At 39.5% G+C, this 22426-nt stretch overlaps 2 protein-coding genes across 2 annotated transcripts in view; one reads left to right on the top strand and one right to left on the bottom strand.

The window, feature by feature from the left end:
• The window catches only part of LOC124612939 (BTB/POZ domain-containing protein 10), a 123764-nt gene extending 118740 nt beyond the window's left edge, over positions 1-5024 (bottom strand). Inside the window, 2 exon segments of the mRNA XM_047141440.1 lie at positions 4582-4710; positions 4849-5024. Coding sequence (XP_046997396.1) covers positions 4582-4710; positions 4849-4979 — 260 coding nt within the window. The 5' untranslated portion in view covers positions 4980-5024.
• A 295-nt stretch (positions 5025-5319) lies between these two features.
• The window catches only part of LOC124612765 (F-box/WD repeat-containing protein 7), a 139768-nt gene continuing 122661 nt past the window's right edge, over positions 5320-22426 (top strand). Inside the window, exons 1-3 of the mRNA XM_047141159.1 lie at positions 5320-5451; positions 6097-6553; positions 17255-17331. Coding sequence (XP_046997115.1) covers positions 6113-6553; positions 17255-17331 — 518 coding nt within the window. The 5' untranslated portion in view covers positions 5320-5451; positions 6097-6112. The remainder of the gene's footprint in view (positions 5452-6096; positions 6554-17254; positions 17332-22426) is intronic.

Raw genomic sequence — 22426 nt, 5'->3', positions numbered from 1 at the left:
CGTTTTGGTTATTGTTACAAGGCCAGATCAGTCAATCATCCAGACTGTTGCCCTTGCAACTACTGAAAAGGCTGCTGCCCCTCTTCAGGAACCACACGTTTGTCTGGCCTCTCAACAGATACCCCTCCGTTGTGGTTGCACCTACGGTACGGCTATCTGTATCGCTGAGGCACGCAAGCCTCCCCACCATCGGCAAGGTCCATGGTTCATGGGGGGGTACTGGAACATACCCACACAAAATCACACATTCGCTATACATGGATGATCTAAAACTACTGGCAGCAACAACTCAACCAATTACTAAAGATAACAGAAGTATTCAGCAATGATATAAATATGGCTTTTGGAACAGACAAATGTAAGAAAAATAGCATTGTCAAGGGAAAACACACTAAACAAGAAGATTACATATTGGATAACCACAGCGACTGCATAGAAGAGATGGAAAAAACAGATGCCTATAAATATCTAGGATACAGACAAAAAATAGGAATAGATAATACAAATATTAAAGAAGAACTAAAAGAAAAATATAGACAACGACTAACAAAAATACTGGAAACAGAATTGACAGCAAGAAACAAGACAAAAGCTATAAATACTTATGCTATACCAATATTGACCTACTCATTTGGAGTAGTGAAATGGAGTAACACAGACCTAGAAGCACTCAATACACTTACACGATCACAATGCCACAAATATAGAATACATCACATACATTCAGCAACAGAAAGATTCACATTAAGCAGAAAGGAAGGAGGAAGGGGATTTATAGATATAAAAAAACCTACATTATGGACAGGTAGACAATTTAAGAAAATTCTTTCTAGAACGAGCAGAAACTAGCAAAATACACAAAGCCATCACTCATATAAATACATCGGCTACACCACTGCAATTTCATAACCACTTTTACAACCCTTTAGATCACATAACATCAACAGATACGAAGAAAGTAAATTGGAAAAAGAAAACACTAAATGGCAAGCACCCGTATCGTCTAACACAGCCACACATCGATCAGGACGCATCCAACACGTGGCTAAGAAAAGGCAATATATACAGTGAGACGGAAGGATCAAACAATAAACACCAGATATTACAGCAAGCATATTATTAAAAATCCCAATACCACAACAGATAAATGCAGACTTTGCAAACAACAAATAGAAACAGTAGATCACATCACAAGCGTATGTACAATACTAGCAAATACAGAATACCCCAGAAGACATGACAATGTAGCAAAAATAATACATCAACAGCTTGCCTTACAACATAAACTTATAAAACAACACGTTCCCACATACAAGTATGCACCACAAAATGTACTGGAGAATGATGAATACAAGTTATACTGGAACAGAACCATTATAACAGATGAAACAACACCACATAACAAACCTGACATCATACCAATAAAAAGAAGAAATTAACACAACTAATCAAAATATCCATACTCAAAACAACAAATATACAAAAGAAAACAGGAGAAAAAAATTGAAAAATACATCCAACTGGCTGAGGAAGTCAAGGACATGTGGCATCAGGATAAAGTTGACATTATACCAATTATACTATCAACTAAAGGAGTCATACCACACAATATCCACCAGTACATCAATACAGCTACATCCAAACTTATATATACAACTACAGAAATCCGTAATTATTGATACATGTTCAATTACCCAAAAGTTCCTAAATGCAATTTAACATATACCGTACAGTTAAAAGTCACGCTTGATCAAGGTCCGCGTCACTTTCCATTTTTGACCAGACATAATGTTTGAGAAAAGAAAGAAATAATAATAACTATAATGATTACAAAATCTACAGGAATTTGACACTTCCCTTGACCTATACAGGTCAATGGCAGCTAACGATACCAAAACACCAATGCCTACAGCAAAAACTACGGAAATTGGAATCAGACATTTCCCTTGACCACAGCTGACGGTAGCCAAACACCTATACCTACATACAAAAATACGAAAATAGGAATTGATCATTTCCCTTGACCTATAACTACTGAAGGAAAAAAAAATCAATGCCTGCAACTACGGAAAACAAAACCAAAACCACACCACAAAAATTAGAAACTCAAACATCCCTACATAAATTAAAACACATTCTATACACAACAAATTACAACTCCAGGGGGAAATAATAATAAAAAAGAAAAAACACAATTACCACCAACAAATTCCGGGCAGCCATCCCAAACACACACACACACACACACACACACACACACACACACACACACACACAGAAAGAGAGAGAAAGAGAGAGAGAGGATGCCATCAAACAACACGACATTTACAAACACAACCAAATCAAACTCCGCGCCACAACACCCTTACCGTGAATATCGGTTTTACATGAAGCCATACCAAATTACAACTTAATAAGTTGTATGGTTAGGCCAAAACAGCCATGGTTTTGTAAAGGCTAGTTTTTCCATAACATTATACATGAACTGATCACCAAGTTTGCTTTACTACTGCTAACGATTTGAAACTGCCCAACATTTTAGGTACAACAGTGCAGGTGCTCAGTGTACAGCAGATTTATCACAATTTGCTGTCAAAGTAGCAGATAAACCTTGTTGTTACAAACTTGTACAATTTTTCAGCAGATTATACCTTATGGCAGAATTACTTTCTGATAATGATTTGTTTCCTCATTTACATAGGACTGTGCAAGTGGCAACCAGATTTCTCCAATAAATGCAGAGTTATTCAAGACCAAAATAATTTTAAAGAATTCATTAACTCTGTCAATATTCAAAAGGTCATATGGAAATACGGAAGCGTCCGATCCCACCCGTCTGCTTTGCCCCATGACGTCACAAATATGGCGGAAACAAAAACAAACACACACACTTTCCACAAGAAGCCTAATGACACTAACGAGACAAGCGTGGGAAATGGGGTGTTTTGGGTGGGGGGCAAACTAAATATAAACAAATTTAGACGCCTTGCGTAGCTACAACGTGTAAGTGAAGACAGCCATGCATGAATACCCACCCACCTCCCCAGGGGTCGTAACCCCTGCAACCCATAGAAGATAAATATGCTTCAGTATCTGATTAGTGTTTTTTGTCTTTTTTTTAAAAAAAAAAAAAAAAAAAAAAAAAAAAAAAAAAAAAAAAAAAAAAAATCTCACTAGATAGAACGAACAGATAAGAAAAGTAAATAAAATGAGATAAAACAGAACTGGAGACAGCCACACTCAAACCAAACTCCGCGCCGTCATGACGTCACACACGACAACACCCTTACGTCACGGGTCAAAGCTGACGCGTTGGATCGGACTCTTCTGTCGACCCAGTTATATTTCAAAATGGTAATTTCAGATTTGATTTTCCTTTGCATCATTGATAAGAGCTCAGTTTGTTTGATCAGGAAATGTGTTTCTCATTTTTGAGATACACTAGTTTATAATAACAAAGAAGTTCAAAAACATGCTTCTGTTACAACTGTTATTAGTTTTGTAGCCTATTTCTTAAATAAAAATTTACTGCAATGGAAGGCCCTTTGTTACAGTGAACATAAATGTGGGGCACAATGCAACAACTGAAGTGAGCCCTCCAGACAGCTATAGATTTATTTTCTCCATGGGTTTCTAAAAATCATTTAACAAATGCCTGGGTGTGTCCGTTAAATGGACAAAACTGATTTTCTTCTCTATATGCAGTTATAGTGAGTGTCTAATGACTATTTTTGACCACAGAAATTATACCTTAACTTCCCATTTTAAATTTCAGCACAAGTCTACGATTTCCCCTAAATGGCCTTAAGAATGTTTACTACTACTCACCCAGTATGTTATCTATGCTGGTGTTATACGTGTTTATACATCTATAAACAAAGCTCTCTATTTGGCCTTCTGTTAAGTTGCTGAATTAATGAACAACTGCTATGTTGTCTCACACCTCTTCAAAAATAAGTCACACTGACCCTAGTCCACTATCTGCTACATCACTAAATTTATTTTTATATTGAGGATGTCTGACAATTTGAGACATATGATATCTATATTTTAGTATTTAAGTATTCTTCAACTGAGAAAAGAATTTCGGTTCCATATGCAGAGAAGCAAAATTTTGATGGATTAACTAAACCTACCAATACCAGATGTCAGCTTCTTCCTGTGATCTCATGATATTGAGGTGTGTGACATCACACATGCACTATACTTGACCTTTTTTATCGTACATAAATTTCTGCAATGTAGATTTCGTAGCGTAACTACAGATTAGTCCGAAAGATGACGATTAGGCCTAAAGATGACAAATGGGCTCTCAGCGGGCAAAGCCAGCGAATGTATGACACCTTAGGTGTGGTGAAATACTTATTTGTAGCTTAGTTCCAGTTTACTTGTGAGCTGATAAAGCGATACCGAAGGCTTCAGTTAATTCCAGAACCCTATCAACACTTTAATCCACCATTAGATCATACTGCAGATGACGTAATTTTGATGATCAGTTGGGTGTCTAGCAAGATGCAGTTGAAACAGCAACCAAATAAATGACACAAAATAACACTAATAACTAAAACAAGGTATAATTACCTCATTCGGTTTTTGTGATACACACGACGCCTTCGGTCGTCCGAGTCATGGTAATCTTCTGTGTCACTGCTGCTGTCCCTGTCATAGGAGTGGCGATCTTTTGATACAGACATATTAACTCCGAAACAACTGTTAAAACCCAAATATTATAAACAAAACAAAGAAACGACCTAATAAACTGCTGACAGTAAATTACTGTCTACAATAATACTGATCGTTGTGTCAAAACATCGCGTATACTAGTCCAGAGAATTCTCTTTAACTTACATTATGTTGTTGAAGTTTATCAGCTGATATCCTGACCGTTTGAGTTTCTGAATTATTTCAGCTAAACACGGCGTGAATAATGTATAAAATTTAACCCCATTAGCGTTTCTTCTCACATTTTTCATCAACATCAAATTCCAGGGGCTTCCGGAAATGACGTTCAATATCGATCTGTAACGCCTGTCTGCCGTTTCTATTACCAACAACCCAGCACATGGAAACCCCATATCCTATGCCAGGGAGGTTGCATATCCCACACTTGGTTTTGATATCAAAGCAAATAAATCATTTGTCAATATTATTAAACTTCCAAATTTTCCATTTATTTATTCACTCAATTAGTTCAAACGAGAATCGACTGTAACCTCAAAAATTAATTGTTCTTATATTGCTACGTTATGGGAAATAAATATGTGATTCATTCTTCGAGAGCGTTCCCGTGTTGTTACAGTGCGGAAGAATAAGTTCACGTGCATTTCGTCGTAAATATGTGTAAACAAAAGCCTACTTCGATTTTTCGTCTGTAGATGACAGCACTGACAGCTTATACGGCGCTGTACATCTGATTTGACCATGAAGTATGGCTGCCTGAGGAACTTAATGGTTCGTAAATTTCTGTCCGTGCAAGTGTCCGAGTATGAATGTTAAATTACTTGCCTGTTCCTAGTATCTGAATAAGTAAAAGACACTTAGAGAGCGCCTCTTTTCGGTTAAAAGCCTGCCGAAAAACAATAAATGTCGATCTGAACGCATTGATGGATGAGTAAAGAAGGCTTTTCCCCCTTGTTTGTTATATTTAGCAGTCTCTTTTGGCGTAACCTTATTTAAAAATGGATTAAATGTTAGAGGAAAACAAATATTTTGTTGAGGCGGGTAACTACAACAATGATAAGTTTAAGTGGCTTCGCTGTTCGTTGATTGCATCGCAGCATGATTGAATTTTGAATACAAAAATGTATGAAAAATACAGTTGTTGCTGTTGATGAACTAAGGCACCTCTTTTTTTTTTGTGGGTGTGGGGTAATAGACTTCTGTTGGATGACTAAGTAAAAGTTCCGTGTGTAAGTGTAAGATGGACTCGTAAAGAAACAAATTTTAAGTTTGTGGTGCTCGCCATTGGATCCACTGTAGTGTCACGTTTATGTTATTTATTAATCTAGTATAGCTCGCGAATACCTATTTACGAAGTAGTTTTATGTTGCTGTTTTCAGCAGTTTTTCGTCACTGATCTTTTATGTCATTTTACAGGGCAAACACAACTATAATGGCCGCATCATGTTCAAACTCATCGAATAAGACTGAATGTACAAGTCCAAGTCCAACTGAACCCGTTTGTGTGGAACTTCCAGATAGTATTGCTGAAACTGATAGTGCTGGGCCATCAAGAGAAGTCTCTGGTGATGAAGTATCAACCCCTGTTACAAATGATAACACATTAGGTGTAAGAGAAAATACTGAAATTTGCCATGTGCCCTTGATGACTGAAGAAGAAGATGGTGCAGAAGAGGAGGAAGCAGATGTTAGCGAACGTGAAGACTGTGAAGATGGAGGGTGGGAGGACTTTGAGGAAGGGGATGATGCTGAGTGTGATGGTGATGGAAGTGGTGCTGAAGGACTGGTTGAAGATTTGTTGGATGTGGTTGGTGATGGAGAAGAAACTTCTGCATTGCCGTCTGTTAATAGTGCAAATGCCGTGAACTCGAGGGTAAGTTTTCATATAAACTTGGACTCTGTCCATTATTATCTGAAATCTGCGGATGTGAGATGTATGCAGTACCAAATTTTATTCCCTCCCTCCCGCTGCCACATTCACCTCCCCCACCCACACCCTGCTCTATCCTTCCCTCTCATTCCTCCCCAATTATCCTCACTAGAAGATAATCTCGTAAGATAACATGGAACACACACAAATTAAACTTAAATCTGTGCCTCAATTACTGCAAAGAGAGATGGGTATGCATTAGGTATGCTAGTTTAAATTTGTGTCCTTGTTGTGTGCCTGGCCTAGGGAATTTGTGGAAAAGTTTGATACCACATGTGACCAAAGCTATCTTGAGTAATGAATACACAGTTTAAGGAACTGTACTGCAGGCAGAAAGCTAGAGTCAGAGTTGCTAGGAGAATTAATGGAGAAATAGGAGGCAGGCAGGAATCTCACATTTCATTTGTGCTATGTTTATATCTTCTGGAAGATGTAATAAGAGTGGGGGTATGAGTGGAATGAATGTGTGTGTTCAAGAGGCAGAATGGTGGAGTGTAAATGGGTTGCTGACAGCATGGTAGTGTTGGCAGAATCTGAGAAGGTTCTTAAGGAAATGGCGCAATACCTAAACTTCAAATGTGAAGAATTTGGAATGACATAAAAAATAGGAAAGTACAAAAAGATGGGAGTAAAAATAAAGCAGACCAAAATCATGATAAATGGACAATTAGAGCAGGTTTAAAATTCAAATTCTTTAAAAATACTGTGATGGAGGACCAAAGACGTGATGCAAACATAAGATTGAAAGCAGCAATTACTGAGGAAGTGTTTGCTATTCAAGCAACGGAATGAAAATTTGATGTAGTGAGTGGCCAAATTGGACAGAGATTTACGTGGGACATAAACCTGGACATTATCAAAATATTAGGAAAGAGGGCTGTAAATGTGGGTATGAAGCAAAATAAAATTTTGGATTTGGAAGACTGAGTAGGACAGAAATTAACAGAAGATGAGAGAGATCAGAAGCCTCTTGGAGACCACAGGAATAGGAAGAAAAATTGGTTAGGCCGCATCTTGAGTAGGCAGCACTTACCCCAGTTGGAAATTTAAGGGGTGGTAAAGGAAAAAAAGGGAGATGAAGCAGATATCAACTAATAGACAGTTCAAGAAGCAAAGTAATAACTGTATGGGACTGAAGAGCAAAGCATAAGACAAGGAAATGGTGAAAGGCAGAATTACTCATGATTATGAAGACCCACATCAGCATTTATCAACTGACAGGAATGTGCAGTTTTCATGGATGAATTCTGGTTATAAATCCTCAAAGTTCTGATACTGTAGTTTGAAACTCCTGCATAAAGATGAATATTTTTGTATTATGGGTGATAAGGATACAATAGGTACATCAGTTACTTGGTTTTATGGAGATTTTTCAGGACAATGACCAACCTTACGCTACAGAAGTATTAAAGCTACTATGCTTGTTGGTGTTGTTGTTAGCTGATGGGTTTTGGCATATTCATGTATTTGAACAAAAGGGGTAGGCTGAACATGTTAGCTGAGCTATAAACAGGTCTGGAGTTGGAAGGCCTCCTATTTATATTAAGATCTGGATGATTATTACTGTAGAAATGACAGTAAACATAATTTCACCTTGAACAGAATAAAAATCTGCAGCAAAACAGTTTATTTTATAATGTTAAGGATTTGAGAAATAATAGAGATGAGCATATATGTTTGGAACATTAAGTTCTCAGAAATTTGATGTCCTGTGTCTGCCTGAAGACCATGTAACCAGAGAGATGGAGAATTTGAATGGAAATAACTGCACACTGCACATCTTACTCATTTATAATAAATGTAAGGGAAAGCTGTGTTTAAAATGCAGAAGTTTGAGTTGGGGAGCTGCAACTGAAAATATTTCAGTTGTAACAATACCAGAGAAGGAAAGTTGCTACTCACCATATAGCGGAGATGCTGAGTCACTATAGGCACAATAAAGATTCACACAGCTTGTGGCCAATAAGGCCTTTGTCAACAGTACACACTCTCTCTCTCTCTCTCTCTCTCTCTCTCTCTCTCTCTCTCTCTCGCTCTCTCGCGTACGCAAATGCAACTTGCACACACGTCTGCAGTCTCGGAGAACTTCTCTGGTATTGTTACATTCCATCCTGGATATTTTACTAGGTTTGTTTTTTATGAATTTGATTTGTTTCAAATGTCATATAAAAAGAAATACTATATGGTTTTATGGTGTGGGTATAATATAAGGCTTTGGAAGAAGAAAATAATATATAGAAACGTTTTCTACAAATTCATTTTGTTACTGCATTTTTATTTCTGCTTAGACAATGGATACACCTAAGTTGATTGTCTTCATAGCTAGAAAATGAGAGATTGAATTGTGAACGTTGGGTGGATGAATGACTGAATGATCTGGTATGATCTGATCTGACTGGCAGTTTATTTATATATTCATTCATTCATCCAGTCATCATCTGATAATGATTCAGGGTTTGTCATCATTGTTCAATGAAAATAAATAGCTCAGTTATACAGAGACGTAGTATATATCAGGATGTTATTACATGGATGGAACAGACAGTTGGCTGTGGCCTTGCCAAAGGAACCGTCTTGGTATTTCCTGAAAATTATTTAGGAAATCCACGGAAAACATAAATTGGGATGGCCAGACATGGCAATTTCTGTCCTCTCAAATAAGTCAGTGTGCTAACAATTGCATGGCTTCATTTGTTTGGTCCCTGTTGCACATTCAAAACTTGGTTTCAGATAAACCACAGTTTCAACAGAGCTTGGAAGACTTTTTGATAGGCAACTCTTTCTACTCTATAGATAATATCTTAACAGGGATTGTCAGGCCAGCTTAAGTAAAAATGTCTGTTAGATTTAAGTTTTGACAGCACTTGGTTACAGTAGTCAGGATTAGGTATTTTTTGTATGATAAATGTATTAAAAGTGCATAACTGTGTTTCATTCTGACAGTGTATTAATTCTGGAAATATTAGCAGTCTCAGTTCACGGTAATGTATTCACCTATTTTGACAATCTCCTGCCAAATGATGTGGGTAGTGGGTGTTATATTCAAATGTTTTATGTTGTACTTTCTGACATGTTCCGCATCTATGAGAATCGTGCCATTTTTGGGTCTATGGAACGAAAACTGAATCTAATCTGTTGTTCACACATAATTTGCACAACATAACTTATTAGAAATACTTTTACACTCTTTGTTCACGTACCTCCACACTCATTGTACACGCCACAGACACCAGCTGGTGCATGACATCAGCATCACTAACATGCTTATAAGTCCCTTGTACTCCCCTCAGTCTGTCTGGAAAATTGACCCCAAGAAAACTGACTCCAGGACCATAAACATGCTACAATTCGCTGTACACATTTCCATGTCGTCCTCCCAATTTGTGTGTAAAACTGAATCAGCATTCCTCTTCCCATGATGAGTGAGATGTTCATCTTGGGAAAATAATAAGACATTAGTATTATGCACTGTAGATCTTGGGCATATTTCATTATTAACCACTAATAAGAGTCCACTAAGTAATCTCTGTATGGTATGGTTTACTTAGACTGATGAAGCATATTTCACGGCCTTTTTAAACATGTATATTTTAGTGATCTTTTTCATCTCCTTGGACAATCTGATATATAAAAATGGAATATTTGTTTGTTCGTCTTGTATGGGTTCCTTTACAGTTCATCCAATTGTGATGAACTAGAGGTTCCCGATGGCTGTCATGGATCATGATGAAATTTTATTTGTTCAATTGCAATGTTTCCATTAAACATGATCACCTAGCAGGTATTTGCAGAGATCCGTAGTGCAGGCTGCAACAGCGTGCCACCGAGTTTTCAGTAACTTTGAAACACATCACCAGCAGTATTTTCTTGAAAGAAACAAAACTACACCATATTGTAGAATTTTTTTGGTTTTAAATGAAATTATAAGAAAATATTTTATGAGTTATCTTCATAGGGATAATTTGAAGCAGTCAGTCAAAGAAATAGCTGCTTGAAAAAAATGTAAAGTTTGGCTTTTCATATATGCGGAAGTAAGTGCATGATAAATGTGAAACTTTGCATGTAATAACTTACCAACACAAGGTCTTAGACTATAAAATTCCATTCGCCTACTTTGTTGGACAGTTTGGGGTGAATAAGTTTCATTGCTTGAAAAGGGAAAAGGGACTGCAAACACAAGACACACACAGCAGATTCCATTAACAGTGATAAGAAGACAGAACGGTACATAAAGAAATAGCAGAACATATGTCTGTCAGAAGTGGCAAAGATATTTAAAAAATCAGAGGCACTGATAAGTTGTCAATCTGTGCACAGACAGCACAGGATACGTAGCACAACAAGCCACTGTGAAACACTCCTACTCTTGTTTGCTGCTTTTAAAGATACAATTGATAGTCATCTTCAGTTAGTTTGGAACTTTTCTTCGGCAAGTGCTTTTGTAAACATATGTGCCAATTGATCTTCTGACTTGATGTAGGAGACAAGAATAGGACCATCACGTATCTTTCCATAAATGTAATGAAACTTTGTGTTCAGATTTTTGTGATGTTTATTACTTTTTAACAATTGCAATGCACTTCAGTTGTCTGCAAAGACTTGGTTGTTCCTTGTTGCCCTGAATTGCTGCAAGAATGTATGAAGCCATATTGTCAGCAGCTGTGTTGTATGGTGCAACATCACTTTTATTGTAGGTGTGGCAACATATTTTTGCCTGCGAGATGACTATGTAACTGGTCCAGTGGTTAATCGTTTTTTCTTTATTCATCCATAGATCATCTCACAGTGATATAGAAATCAAGAAAATATAATTCAAATCAGTAGTTCAAAATATAAAACTCACAGAATACATTACAAGCTTTAAGGGTAGGATGGGGCAGTCTTTGAGAATAGGCCAGGTGATCAGCCATTGCTGACATAACTCACTGTTGAACAAGTATCAATATCTACAACAAAATTGGAATCTGAGTATATGAGGTTTAATACCTTTGTCTCTTGTACCTTGAAGATGTTTTAGCATGTAATTAACAGCAGTCAAGTGCTCAGGTCCAGAGTTTTGAGATCCTGAGTTACTTAACTGACAGAAAACATTGTATCATGTGCAAACAGAAACCCACCGACAGACTTGCAAAATAGAATTTCCCATGGCTTTCTTGTCTTCATTAGCTGGACACTGTTCAAAGTGCATCTGTAAACTGTACGTAATCAGTAGATGTTGCATGAGGTAACAGTTGTTCACGATGAACTTTCTAAGTTGCAACTAATATAGCCCTCTTAACAGATGATCACTTCTTTAGTTTCACAGTCCCAGCTGGTTTCCTATTCTACAAAGTATCTGGGATTATCAAGCACAGTTTCAAAATGAATCTCGAATTCAAGTATTTATTTGTAACTGTGGTTGATTTTCTCAGAACTAGTCCTTCATCGACAAAAATTGCTAAAAAGTTTTTAAGGCCATCAACTGGAGCACAAAACACACAATTATCTGAATTAAGCTGTTTGAAATGAAAAAAAGAAAAAAAGCTTTATGAAAAGAACAAACTTTTGATTCCCACATCGTGGATAGTGCTCCAGTCCATAAAGGCTTTTCTTTAATTTATAGATTCATACCACCATCTGGTCTACGTTTAATGTCATAAACTGATTTACAACCAGTAGCCTGATGATCTGGAGGTAGATCCAGTAAGTCCAAGGTATTATTTATTGCCAATGAGGACATTTCATTCCTTCATATCACTTCTCAGTCTCTCTTAATGCCATTGCCTCAAGATTGTGGTTCACCAGTGACTGCTGTGCAAGCCACATAGTTTTGGAAATGAACTCGATGGTGTAATTCATAATGGTTTCTAAGATTCATTCCAAGTTGATGACCTCAGATGCTCCATCTTCCACAGGTCGTTGAATTTTGTCTTCTGGATCTGTCGGGAAGTTGTATTTGTACATAATGTTGAGGACCCAAGTTCTTTAGGGTATCCTGTAGTATTTTCAATGAGAACCACATTTACTGAAATTATTTTCTTTGTTATCGGATCATACAACTTGTAATTGTTCCTGTAACCTGACATTACCATATTCTTTTATTTGCTTTGAAATTTGGATGAAAATTTTTTAGGTGTATGCATAAAATGTTCAGTTCTAAAACTCCGCATACGGTGTAATGATGGTTTTAACCCCAATAATTTCACATAAGATATCTTTTCACAAGTAGATTCTCATAGGCAAAGATTTAATGTATGGTGTAGACTACTGTGTTGACAGCTTCTGTCAAAGGTTTATCTGAAGACAAGAATTGAAGCATTGTGCTAGCATTTTCTACAGTTGATCTGACATCACCTCCAGCTTCACCCATCTACATCTGTACTCTGCAAACCACTGTGAGGTGAATGGCAGAGGGTACGCCACTTTGTACCACTTGTTAGGGTTTCTTCCCGTTACATTAGAGTGTGGGAAGAATGATTGTTTGAATGCCTCTGTGCATGCAGTAATCATTCTAATCTTATCCTCACAATCCCTATCTGAGTGATGCATAGGGCATTTTAAAATATTCCTAGAGTCATCCTTTAAAGCCGGTTCTTGAAACTTTTTGTTTTTGGGATAGTTTACGTCTATCTTCAAGAGTCTGCCAGTTCAGTTCCTTCAGTATCTCTGTGACACTCTCACACTCATTAAACAAACCGATGACCATTCATGATGCCCTTCTCTGTACATGTTCAGTATGTCCTGTTAGTCCTATCTGGTATGGGTCCGACACACTTGAGCAATATTTTAGAACTGGTTCCACAAGTGATCTGTAAGCAATAAACCAAAGTGTACCACCTGCTTGACCCACAGCTGAGCCTGTGTAATCATTCCATTTCATGTCACTGTAAAGTATTACACCCAGGTATTTATATATTACGGTAGTATCTGTTCCCGAAAGAACAGTTACCGTTGACAACCATGCAGCTTTGCTAGAAATGAAATGATAATTAAATGGACACCCTAGCTGCAAACAGGTGTTGATGTTCTTCATTGGGGACATGTTGAAAATATGTACCCCGACCGGGACTCAAACCCGGGATCTCCTGCTTGCATGGCAGATGCTCTATCCATCTGAGCCACTGAGGGCACAGAGGATAGTGTGCCTGCGGGGACTTATCCCTTGCACACTTCCCGTGAGACCCACATTCCCAACATGTCCACACCACTACATTCTATTAGGCGCTCCCCACCCTCAGTCTCAAGATTTCACAACTAGATGTGATGGGTCAGGTTATATTTTCCATGTATATTGATATACGAGGCCCATCTAAAAAGCATCTGGCCAGAAAAAATATTTCGAATACCTTATGGAGTTGGGACCCTAATCCCCTTCCAAGTAGGGCCCTTGTGCTTCAACACACTTAGCCCACCGATCCTTCCACTGCTGGAAACATCTGTGTAAGTCTTCTTCTGGAATGGTGTTCAGCTCCGTTGACGTGTTCCACGTTACCTCTTTTCTACTCCCAAAATGGGATCCTTTCAGTGGCATCTTCAATTTTGGAGACAACCAAAAGTCGCAAGGAGCCATGTCTGGAGAGTAGGGAGGTTGGTGAATGGCTGTAATTCCATGTTTGGCCAAGAAATTTTGTATCAAGTTGGATAAATGTGTGGGGACATTGTCGTGATGCAGTTGTCAGTTTTTCACCATCCACATGTCTGGTATTTAACGCTGGATTCCATCACAGTCGCTGGATAACATCTTGATAGTACTCCTTTGTCACTGTTTGTCCATCTGGTGTGTATTCGTGATGCACAATTCAACAACAGCTGCACTCCGAGCAGTTTGTGGCCTGCCAGAACATTGGTCACTCTCCGCTGATGTGCGGCCGTTTTTGAATTGGTTAAACCACTCCTCAATTTGTGTTACATCCATTGCATCTTCTCCAAACACCTGCTGAATCTTACAAATTGTTTCGCTTTGAGAATCGTCAAGCTTTTGACAAAATTTGATGCAGTATCTTTGCTCATTACGTTCAGTCATCTTGAGAGAATCGGTAATCCAACGAACACGTTGTGTAGCACCTCACTCAGTGACTGACAGGCAGCGACTGATGCGCTGGAAGGTGGGGACAAAATCTATGCATACACTTAAAGGTCTCTTCCTTTACTGTGTACAATGGCGCCACGCTATCATCTCTATTTTGTGCGGGAAAGTCAAAGGTTGGATACTTTTTAGACAGACCTTGTATTTCTTTTTATGGTCCCTTACCTCATTGGTAAAAACATAACCCTTATAGGGTCAGTTTTTGTTTGGCAGAGTTTTAAGTTCCTTTTTTCTTAGGAATAGGTTGAGATATCAAGTTGAAATTTGTCACGTACTAAGGCCTACAGTCCCTTAGCAGCGTGAAAAATTTAAATGCAGTCATTTATGTCGCATAGTTCGATACTCCCCAATTTGCTCATCAGACCTGAGACAAGTTTACAGTAGAAGTGAAGGAGAAAATCTGAAAGTTGTTAATTTGTAATTATGCCGCATAAAAAAATGTTTGTAATTTTTTAATCTGTATTTATTTTCATTATGACCCCATTTTCTCAGAAAATGGGTGGAGGTATCAAGTTGACAGTCCCTTGGTGGAGTAAATAATTTAACCTTCTAAGTCAATGCATTCAATAGATACAGTTATATGTATAACTAACTTAGGTCTTTATATCAATTCATTCAAAAGAATCAGCTGTATGTGTCACATATTTTGATACAGATTCATTCAGCAAAACCTGTAGATCAACCATCTACACATGTTGGGCCTTGGAGATCTAGCAGTAATGCATGTCCCTGGAAACTGAGAGGTCACAGGATTGAATCTCGGTCTGGCTATAATTATATCATCATCGTCATCGTCGTCGTCTTCCTCGTCGTCCTATAAAATCTTCTTACTTTACAAGCCACGTCTTTTTGAATAGAATGCACGAGCTTTCAATAGCTGTCTCCACCATCATCATCATGAGTTAAATAACTGACTGCTGGAGCTGGCACAATGTTCTGCTTGTATAGATGTAGTGGCAGCATCTGGACCCTTCCCGAGAGGCACAGAAGGCAAGTTTGGCAGCTCGTAGTGGCTCCATTGTGCTGTGGGACCTTGTGACCTCACATGGCGTGAGGGGCCAGTGCCACATTTCAAACTGCTGCTCCTGCTTTCCCGAAAGTGTCAAGCCTACATCTTTGCTTTGCCCCATGCTCTACTAAGTCTGTAATCCTGGTCTCTGTTTAAACTGTTGCTGTTTATTCTAATTTTGGTTGCTTCTTTGATAACAGAATCCCAATATGAATTATGTTTGAGCCAAAACTCATCTTTTTAACTTTTTTTTTTTTTTAGGCGGTTTTCAGCCATGGCCAACTTCTCGAATTTCCTGTGTTTAATATGTTCTGAATACACTGCACAACACTTGGCAATAGTGTGAGTAGTTTGACCTTTGTAAATGCTGCCACATTCACAGGGGACAGCAGGAACAGAAAGACCTATGTTGTCTTCAATGGCGTGTAACAAGCCGGTCGCTGTGGCCGAACAGTTCTAGGTGCTTCAGTCCGGAACCGTGTGACTGCTACGGTCGCAGGTTCGAATCCCGCCTCGGGCATGGATGTGTGTGATGTCCTTAGGTTAGTTAGGGTTAAGTAGTTCTAGAGGACTGATGACCTCAGACGTTAAGTCCCATAGTGTTCAGAGCCATTTGAACCATTTGGTGCGTAACATCTCTCTTATCTAGGAGGCAGGCCAAAACAATGGTCTCAGTCAGTCTCTTCAGCACACACCCTATCTTGCTAGCAATCGCTTCACAGTTTGGAAGAAATGCAGCCACTTGGAGCTGCTAAACTTGCCTTACGCACATGTACAGCTCCAGCCATCTATGGAAGGTTCCAGAGGTTGCCGTTACATCTATATTAGCAGAACACCACGCCAGCCCTGGTAATCAACTTGTGGTGGTGGTGGTGGTGGTGGTGGTGGTGGTGGTGAAGACGACGACAAGTATGAAAAGCTAGAGTATTTTATTGGAAATGACAGGGTTTGTAAACTGAGACGCATGCCACCATGAGACTCGGGGGACAAGTATTATTATTGTTGTTGTTTTATCATCATTATCATCTATATTCATAATTAGGTTTGTACAGAACCCTCAGAGAGCGAGTTTTAGCACATTCTTTTTTTATATTTTTATTATTTCATTATTTCATTAACTGATTAACAAGTTGACTGGTTCCTTATCATAATACGTTTGTGAAAAAATGTGATTTATGCCAAGGTTTGGGTTCCAAACTAGTGCCTCTGTGGATTTGAAAACCGATGCATGCCTTTGATTATAAGAAATGATGACAAAAAACTTTTTTTCACAACAAATAAACAAAAATAAGTCTGCAGCTAACTGTACCACAGTTTATTGTTGTACATTTTAAATACATAATGTATGTCATTCCATGGATAGTTATTGAAACATTTGTTTGTTCAGTATTAACGAAAAATTTTCCCTCTGGCTTCAGATTGCAGAAAATCTTTCCTGTTGTACATAGACATAATTAATTAAACAGCTTGACATTTCCCCAAATATTTTCTCTATCTTTTTACTACAAATGTTATGTAATTCATTTCCTTTGTAAAATTTTTAATGAATTTCAAAACTTTTTTATTTTAGAGGAAACGGAAACTTGAAGTACAAAGTGGGTTTCCCTGCAAGAAACTCTTCCCAGAGAGCAAGACTGGAATAATGAGGTATGTTAGCAGTCTATAGATTGGCCAAAGTGGAGTATTTGAATGCCAAATAAATTGTGACTATTTGTAAATTCTCTCTTTTAGTAGTAGGGAATTGTGCTGTCAGTTTTGCTGACAGGTTTACGTGTTCTAAAACGTCAGCTTTTAAATTATAATAAGATACTTAATTGTCTCCCCAGTAAGGAATTAACATACTTATTACTGATTTGGACTCATCTGTTTAGGAAAAATAAGTGCTGGATAACATGTCATTTTCTATGAGAGAAGCTAGTTACGCACTAGAAAATAGATTTCTAAAACGTTCATTTATAATTAGGAAAAGAGAAAGCAAGTTACTCATAGTACTATAATTATTAATTTCAAACTGAAAGACTTGCCTGACTTGCCACTGTTGTCTTACATAAAGCATCAGTTGCAGGAAAAATGTACTGTGGTATCTAATTAGGATAAAACATACTTAGCAGTCTTAATTGTAACAAGATATTGTCCCCCAAAGGAACCCACATCTCTTTTGTGGGTATGTGAGTGGCACACATGTGGCCCGCAGCTGTTAAAACTTTCTTCTCTCCTGGGTTGCATTCTCTTCCACATATCCACTCCTTCCCATCCTAGCTTTCACCCCCCCCCCCTCCTGTCTTCCCCCCCCCTCCTATCTGTGTGTTTCCCTTTATGACAACGTGGCTATTCTGTCAGTTCTGGTATTCCTTTTCGGTCTTGTGTCCCATGTTTCCTCCCCCTCCCCCCCCTTTTTTTGGCTTTTTGTAGTCGCCCTTGGAGTGTGACCTATTCTACATTCTGTTTCCAAAGTGTGTGTATTTGGGGATGAACTCCCTCCTTGGCACCTAAGGCATGCATTCCTCTCCCTCCCTCCCTTCCTTCCATCCCCACTGTAGAGCCTCCTCCTGCCTCCCCCCTCCCTCCCCCCCCCCCCAACCCACTGGTTCAACAGCAAGCGTACCCAGTCGGTGTGGTGGGGCTGTTATGTGCCCATCTGGCTGAGTCCCCTGACAACATAAGGATCGTACGTCTGGTACCTGAGCTGTCACCACCTTGCATATGCCTAGCAGTGTTTGCTCATCTTTTAGGGGCATCAGAACTCCCATCAATGACAATTGCTGCAGCTGGGTGTTGCCCACACGGGGAGCCCCTGATCGTGGTGGGTGGTACCACGGCGTATACTCTGCACATGAAGTGTGCTAAGCTCCTTGCAATTGGCCACTCACCTCTGCAGCAATCTTTCTGCCTGTACTTTTACTTCAACAGCCTTCCCCTCCCTGGTCATCCCCAGGGAGAAGGGCTTCTGTCACTAGCTTGAGGCAAAACCCTTTCCTCATTATTTGGTTTGTTCCAGGACACACAGGGTGATTTTTGCTACTACCTAACAGCTCTTTTCTGTAGGATGTATCAAAGATAAGTCTGGAGAAATTGGCTCTCTTATTAAGGTGTAATCTGGCTTCCTCCTGATTAAAAACTCTTCTGCCAATCAGTCAACTTCCCTTTATACTTGCGAATGTTTAGGAGATATCCCAGTGAGCAGACTCCTCACTAACCCTTAAATATGACCCAGGGAATTATTTTCCACAGGCACCACCTCCTTCAGTCTGTTAAGGATCAGATCTGGCACAGCACGATGTTCATTTTGTCCAGTGAGTTCAGAAGGGTGCTAAGGACAATCACGTTGATACCAGTGCATCCATCCTGGCTTTTGAGGGAGATACCCTTCCAGAAAAAGTCAGTCATGGTTTACACAAAGCCCTATATCCCATATCCCTGTCTCTATTTTGCTCACATGTCTTTGCAATGTGAGGAGAATCCTATTTGTGGCAAGTGTGGCTTGCCTCTCCATATGGGGAATCCTTGCACCTTTAGTGCCAAAGTGCGTGAACTGTTGCAGCCCACATTATCCTCACTCGCTGGAGTACCTGATCTATAAAAAGGAAAGGAAGAGTCAGGAATTCAAAACTCTCGATGCCCTCAGAGGTTCAGTATTCATTTGCTGGGTACAGGCAGTGCGACCTCATAGTTTCAGAGCTGGGGACTGGTAAGCATTGCCAGTTCCCCATTGCTGTAAGCTCTGGGCATACTTCAGTGAGCACAGTGTGGCGCAGCAGTGGAATGTTGTCTGTCTTAGGGAAAGGGGATCTTGGCTTGAACACCTGCATCACAAGGACGGAATAAACCTCTTTTAAAAAAACCCACAGTCTCAAGGTGTGCTGTGGCTGATGGGACACATGGCTATTGATGTGGAACAGTCATTAGCGGGCAATCTCTGGGCAGCCTGCCACACCACAGTTGTATAAGGCCTACTCAGGCATCCTGGGCTTTGTTTGGGTGGGCCCTTATTTCCATGACTGTTCGTGGGTCCGAGATGGAACCCTTGAAAGCATCTCCCTCTGCTTCCAGCAAAAAGGGAGTAACGCTTGGGAGTATTCACACCCATTCTTCCAAGAGAATGGAAAGAGGCTAGTCCTCCTGAGAATAAGAATGCTTTAGACTTCAGTAACAGGGCTCATGGAGTTGTGAATAATAATGCGTTTTTGGTGATAGAGAAAGAAGGGGACATTTGAAAAAGTGTTCCCCCTTCTGTATCCATAAGGATTTTGAAGGCCTTGTGCTGGCACTTTAAAATCTATGAAACAACTGTGTTATTTCTCATTGTTCGTCAAAACTAGCAGCTCAAAGCAGGTGGAACTCCTTTCATACTTCCATGAGTGGGCGCGTTGCGGCTTTTGCACCACAATTAGTTTTACATTTTTAACCGAAGGAAAAATATTCATCCCATCAGTAATAGATAGGTAAAATCCATCAATTTCTCTTTCCATAATTTCAGCACTTGCTTTTGGACCTGGCAATACTTTTAGGGTGTTTTTAGAAGAAGAAGAAGGAAGCAGTTCACTTATCCAAATAGTTTAATCTTTTCTTACGTAAAATTGATAATCCTCTGTTTGTTGTTTCCCCTCTTCAACCAGGTGGTCATCTGTTGATTGTTTGGAATCAATGCTGTGATTTTCTTCTTCAATAACGTCCTCTTCTGACTCAGATTCACATGAATCTGACAATTCTAGTAATTCTTCTTCTGACATTTCTCGCAATACTTTCTCATAGTCTTCAGGACAAATAGACAGTGCCTGTCAAATGCCTCTTTTTTCTCCATTTCCACACTTTTATGATGTCTAATGAAACACATGTTTTTGTAAAAGTAATATATTGTAGCAAATCAATATCCAATACTGTAAAAAGTAATGAAATTTTCATATGGGAACTTTGACTAGATTCAAATATTCATCATATACTAATATAAAAGAAAGATTGCCTTGAGACGAAAGAAAAACACAAGTATAGAAAATACTTACATCACAAGGTGCGTAGCAGCAAACACACTGCAAACAACAGTAGCTACCAAACTGCTGAAAGCATGAATCGCGCAAATGTAGCAAGTGGTGACATCCATTGAGAACAACAAATCTGTATCTGGATGTGTACGTAATTGTAATGCTGTCTGTGATACTAACAGAAAACTAAATATTGCGGCTATCTGTCGCAAGTGCGTTCACCAAAGGGTTAAGGAATTGTAGAAACTGGGTGAATAGGATATCATTGTTGAGATGCACACCTCTCTCAACTCTAATAAGGGCATTGTCACATGTCGAGATATTGTGGACATGGACATAGCGGAAATGAAAAAAGAATGGACATCCATGAGGATAGTCTGTGGAGCAATGAAAGTGAAGGACTAATGGAGACACTGAAAAGACTGCCACTTTCATTGTCACTTTCAATTCTCCTACACTTCCTGAACATGTTATGGTGGCGTTCCTTCAACTTAATGTTCAGCCTTGCATACCAAACCCTAAGTGGCACTGTAAATGCCACTGTTTCAGCCATACAACCATGAGTTGTGGAGGTGCAGAAAACCAGCTCACAGTGCTGGGACTTACTGCCTGTCTCCTGCGATCTGCGTCAACTGCTATGGGAAGTACCCAGTCTGGAGTCGAGACTGCTCTGTTTTTGCTGAGCAGTGCGAAATACAGGAAATAAATGCTCAAGCGAATCCCCTATGCCAAAGCCAAAACAGAATATAAGGCTACGAAACCCCTTGCCTTTGCCACCCCATTTTCTTCCATGGTGCAGAAATCTATTCCCATGCCGATGCTTCACGCAGATGATGTCTAGCATGCCTGTATCCACCACAAGCACCTGTACTTGCACGTTTACATGCCAAGAATAAAAGATTAAGGACAAAGCAATTCAGTCAACTGCAACAAGAAAGACCAAAAATATTTCCACCGTGAGCATCCAGAAGCCACACACAAAGCAGAGCGCCTTTCAGTGGCCCCTTCCCCCCTCACCCTCAGTGGGACAAGGTGCAGGGAAAGGTTCCCAATGTTCGGGTCACAAGCTGTGCCTGGCTGAGTCAGACATCATTCTGGCATGTCTAACTGATGAGGAGGACACCATGGAGTTAGATCCCTCAAATCCAGCCAGTCCCTCCACTTGCCCTCGCTCTAAAAGAGCTTCACGTCCTTGGTGCGAAGGTATGGGTACATTTAAACTGCAAGCTGACATGGTTCCCATACTACAATGGAATGTGAATGGGTTCAGGAATCATGTGGAGAAACTGAAACCCCGAGCACAGGCATGCCCCTTGTGCTTGTGTTTACAAGAAACGCATTTGTATCTTTAAAATGTCCCTGTGCTGTGGGACTGTAAGCTATACTGCAAGGATCACCTATTGGAGGAAGAGCCAAGGGAAGGGTTGCAGTGTTTGTCACTAATTCACATCACTCTTCTGCTCTCCCCCTGGCTACTCGGCTACTGACCTGCAAACAGTAGCAGTTGAAATTCATGCACATCAGAAGCTTACATTTTGCTCTCTGTATTTATCTCAGTTGGATGCAGTATACTCTGAGGCTCTCACAGATCTTTCGGAGCAACTCCCTTGACCATTTCTCCTCCTGGGAGACTTCGATGCCCATCATGTCCTGTGGGGCCCAACCCCTACTTGCCCTCTGGGTCAGGTTTTGGAGAGCCTCCTAACATCTCAAGAGCTGTGCATTCTAAACACTGGTACTCCCACTCATTTCTGTGTTGCTAC

The sequence above is a fragment of the Schistocerca americana genome, chromosome 4, assembly GCF_021461395.2.
Source record: "Schistocerca americana isolate TAMUIC-IGC-003095 chromosome 4, iqSchAmer2.1, whole genome shotgun sequence".
Classification (NCBI taxonomy): Eukaryota; Metazoa; Arthropoda; class Insecta; order Orthoptera; family Acrididae; genus Schistocerca; species Schistocerca americana.
This window is presented reverse-complemented; position numbering and strand designations above follow the sequence as displayed.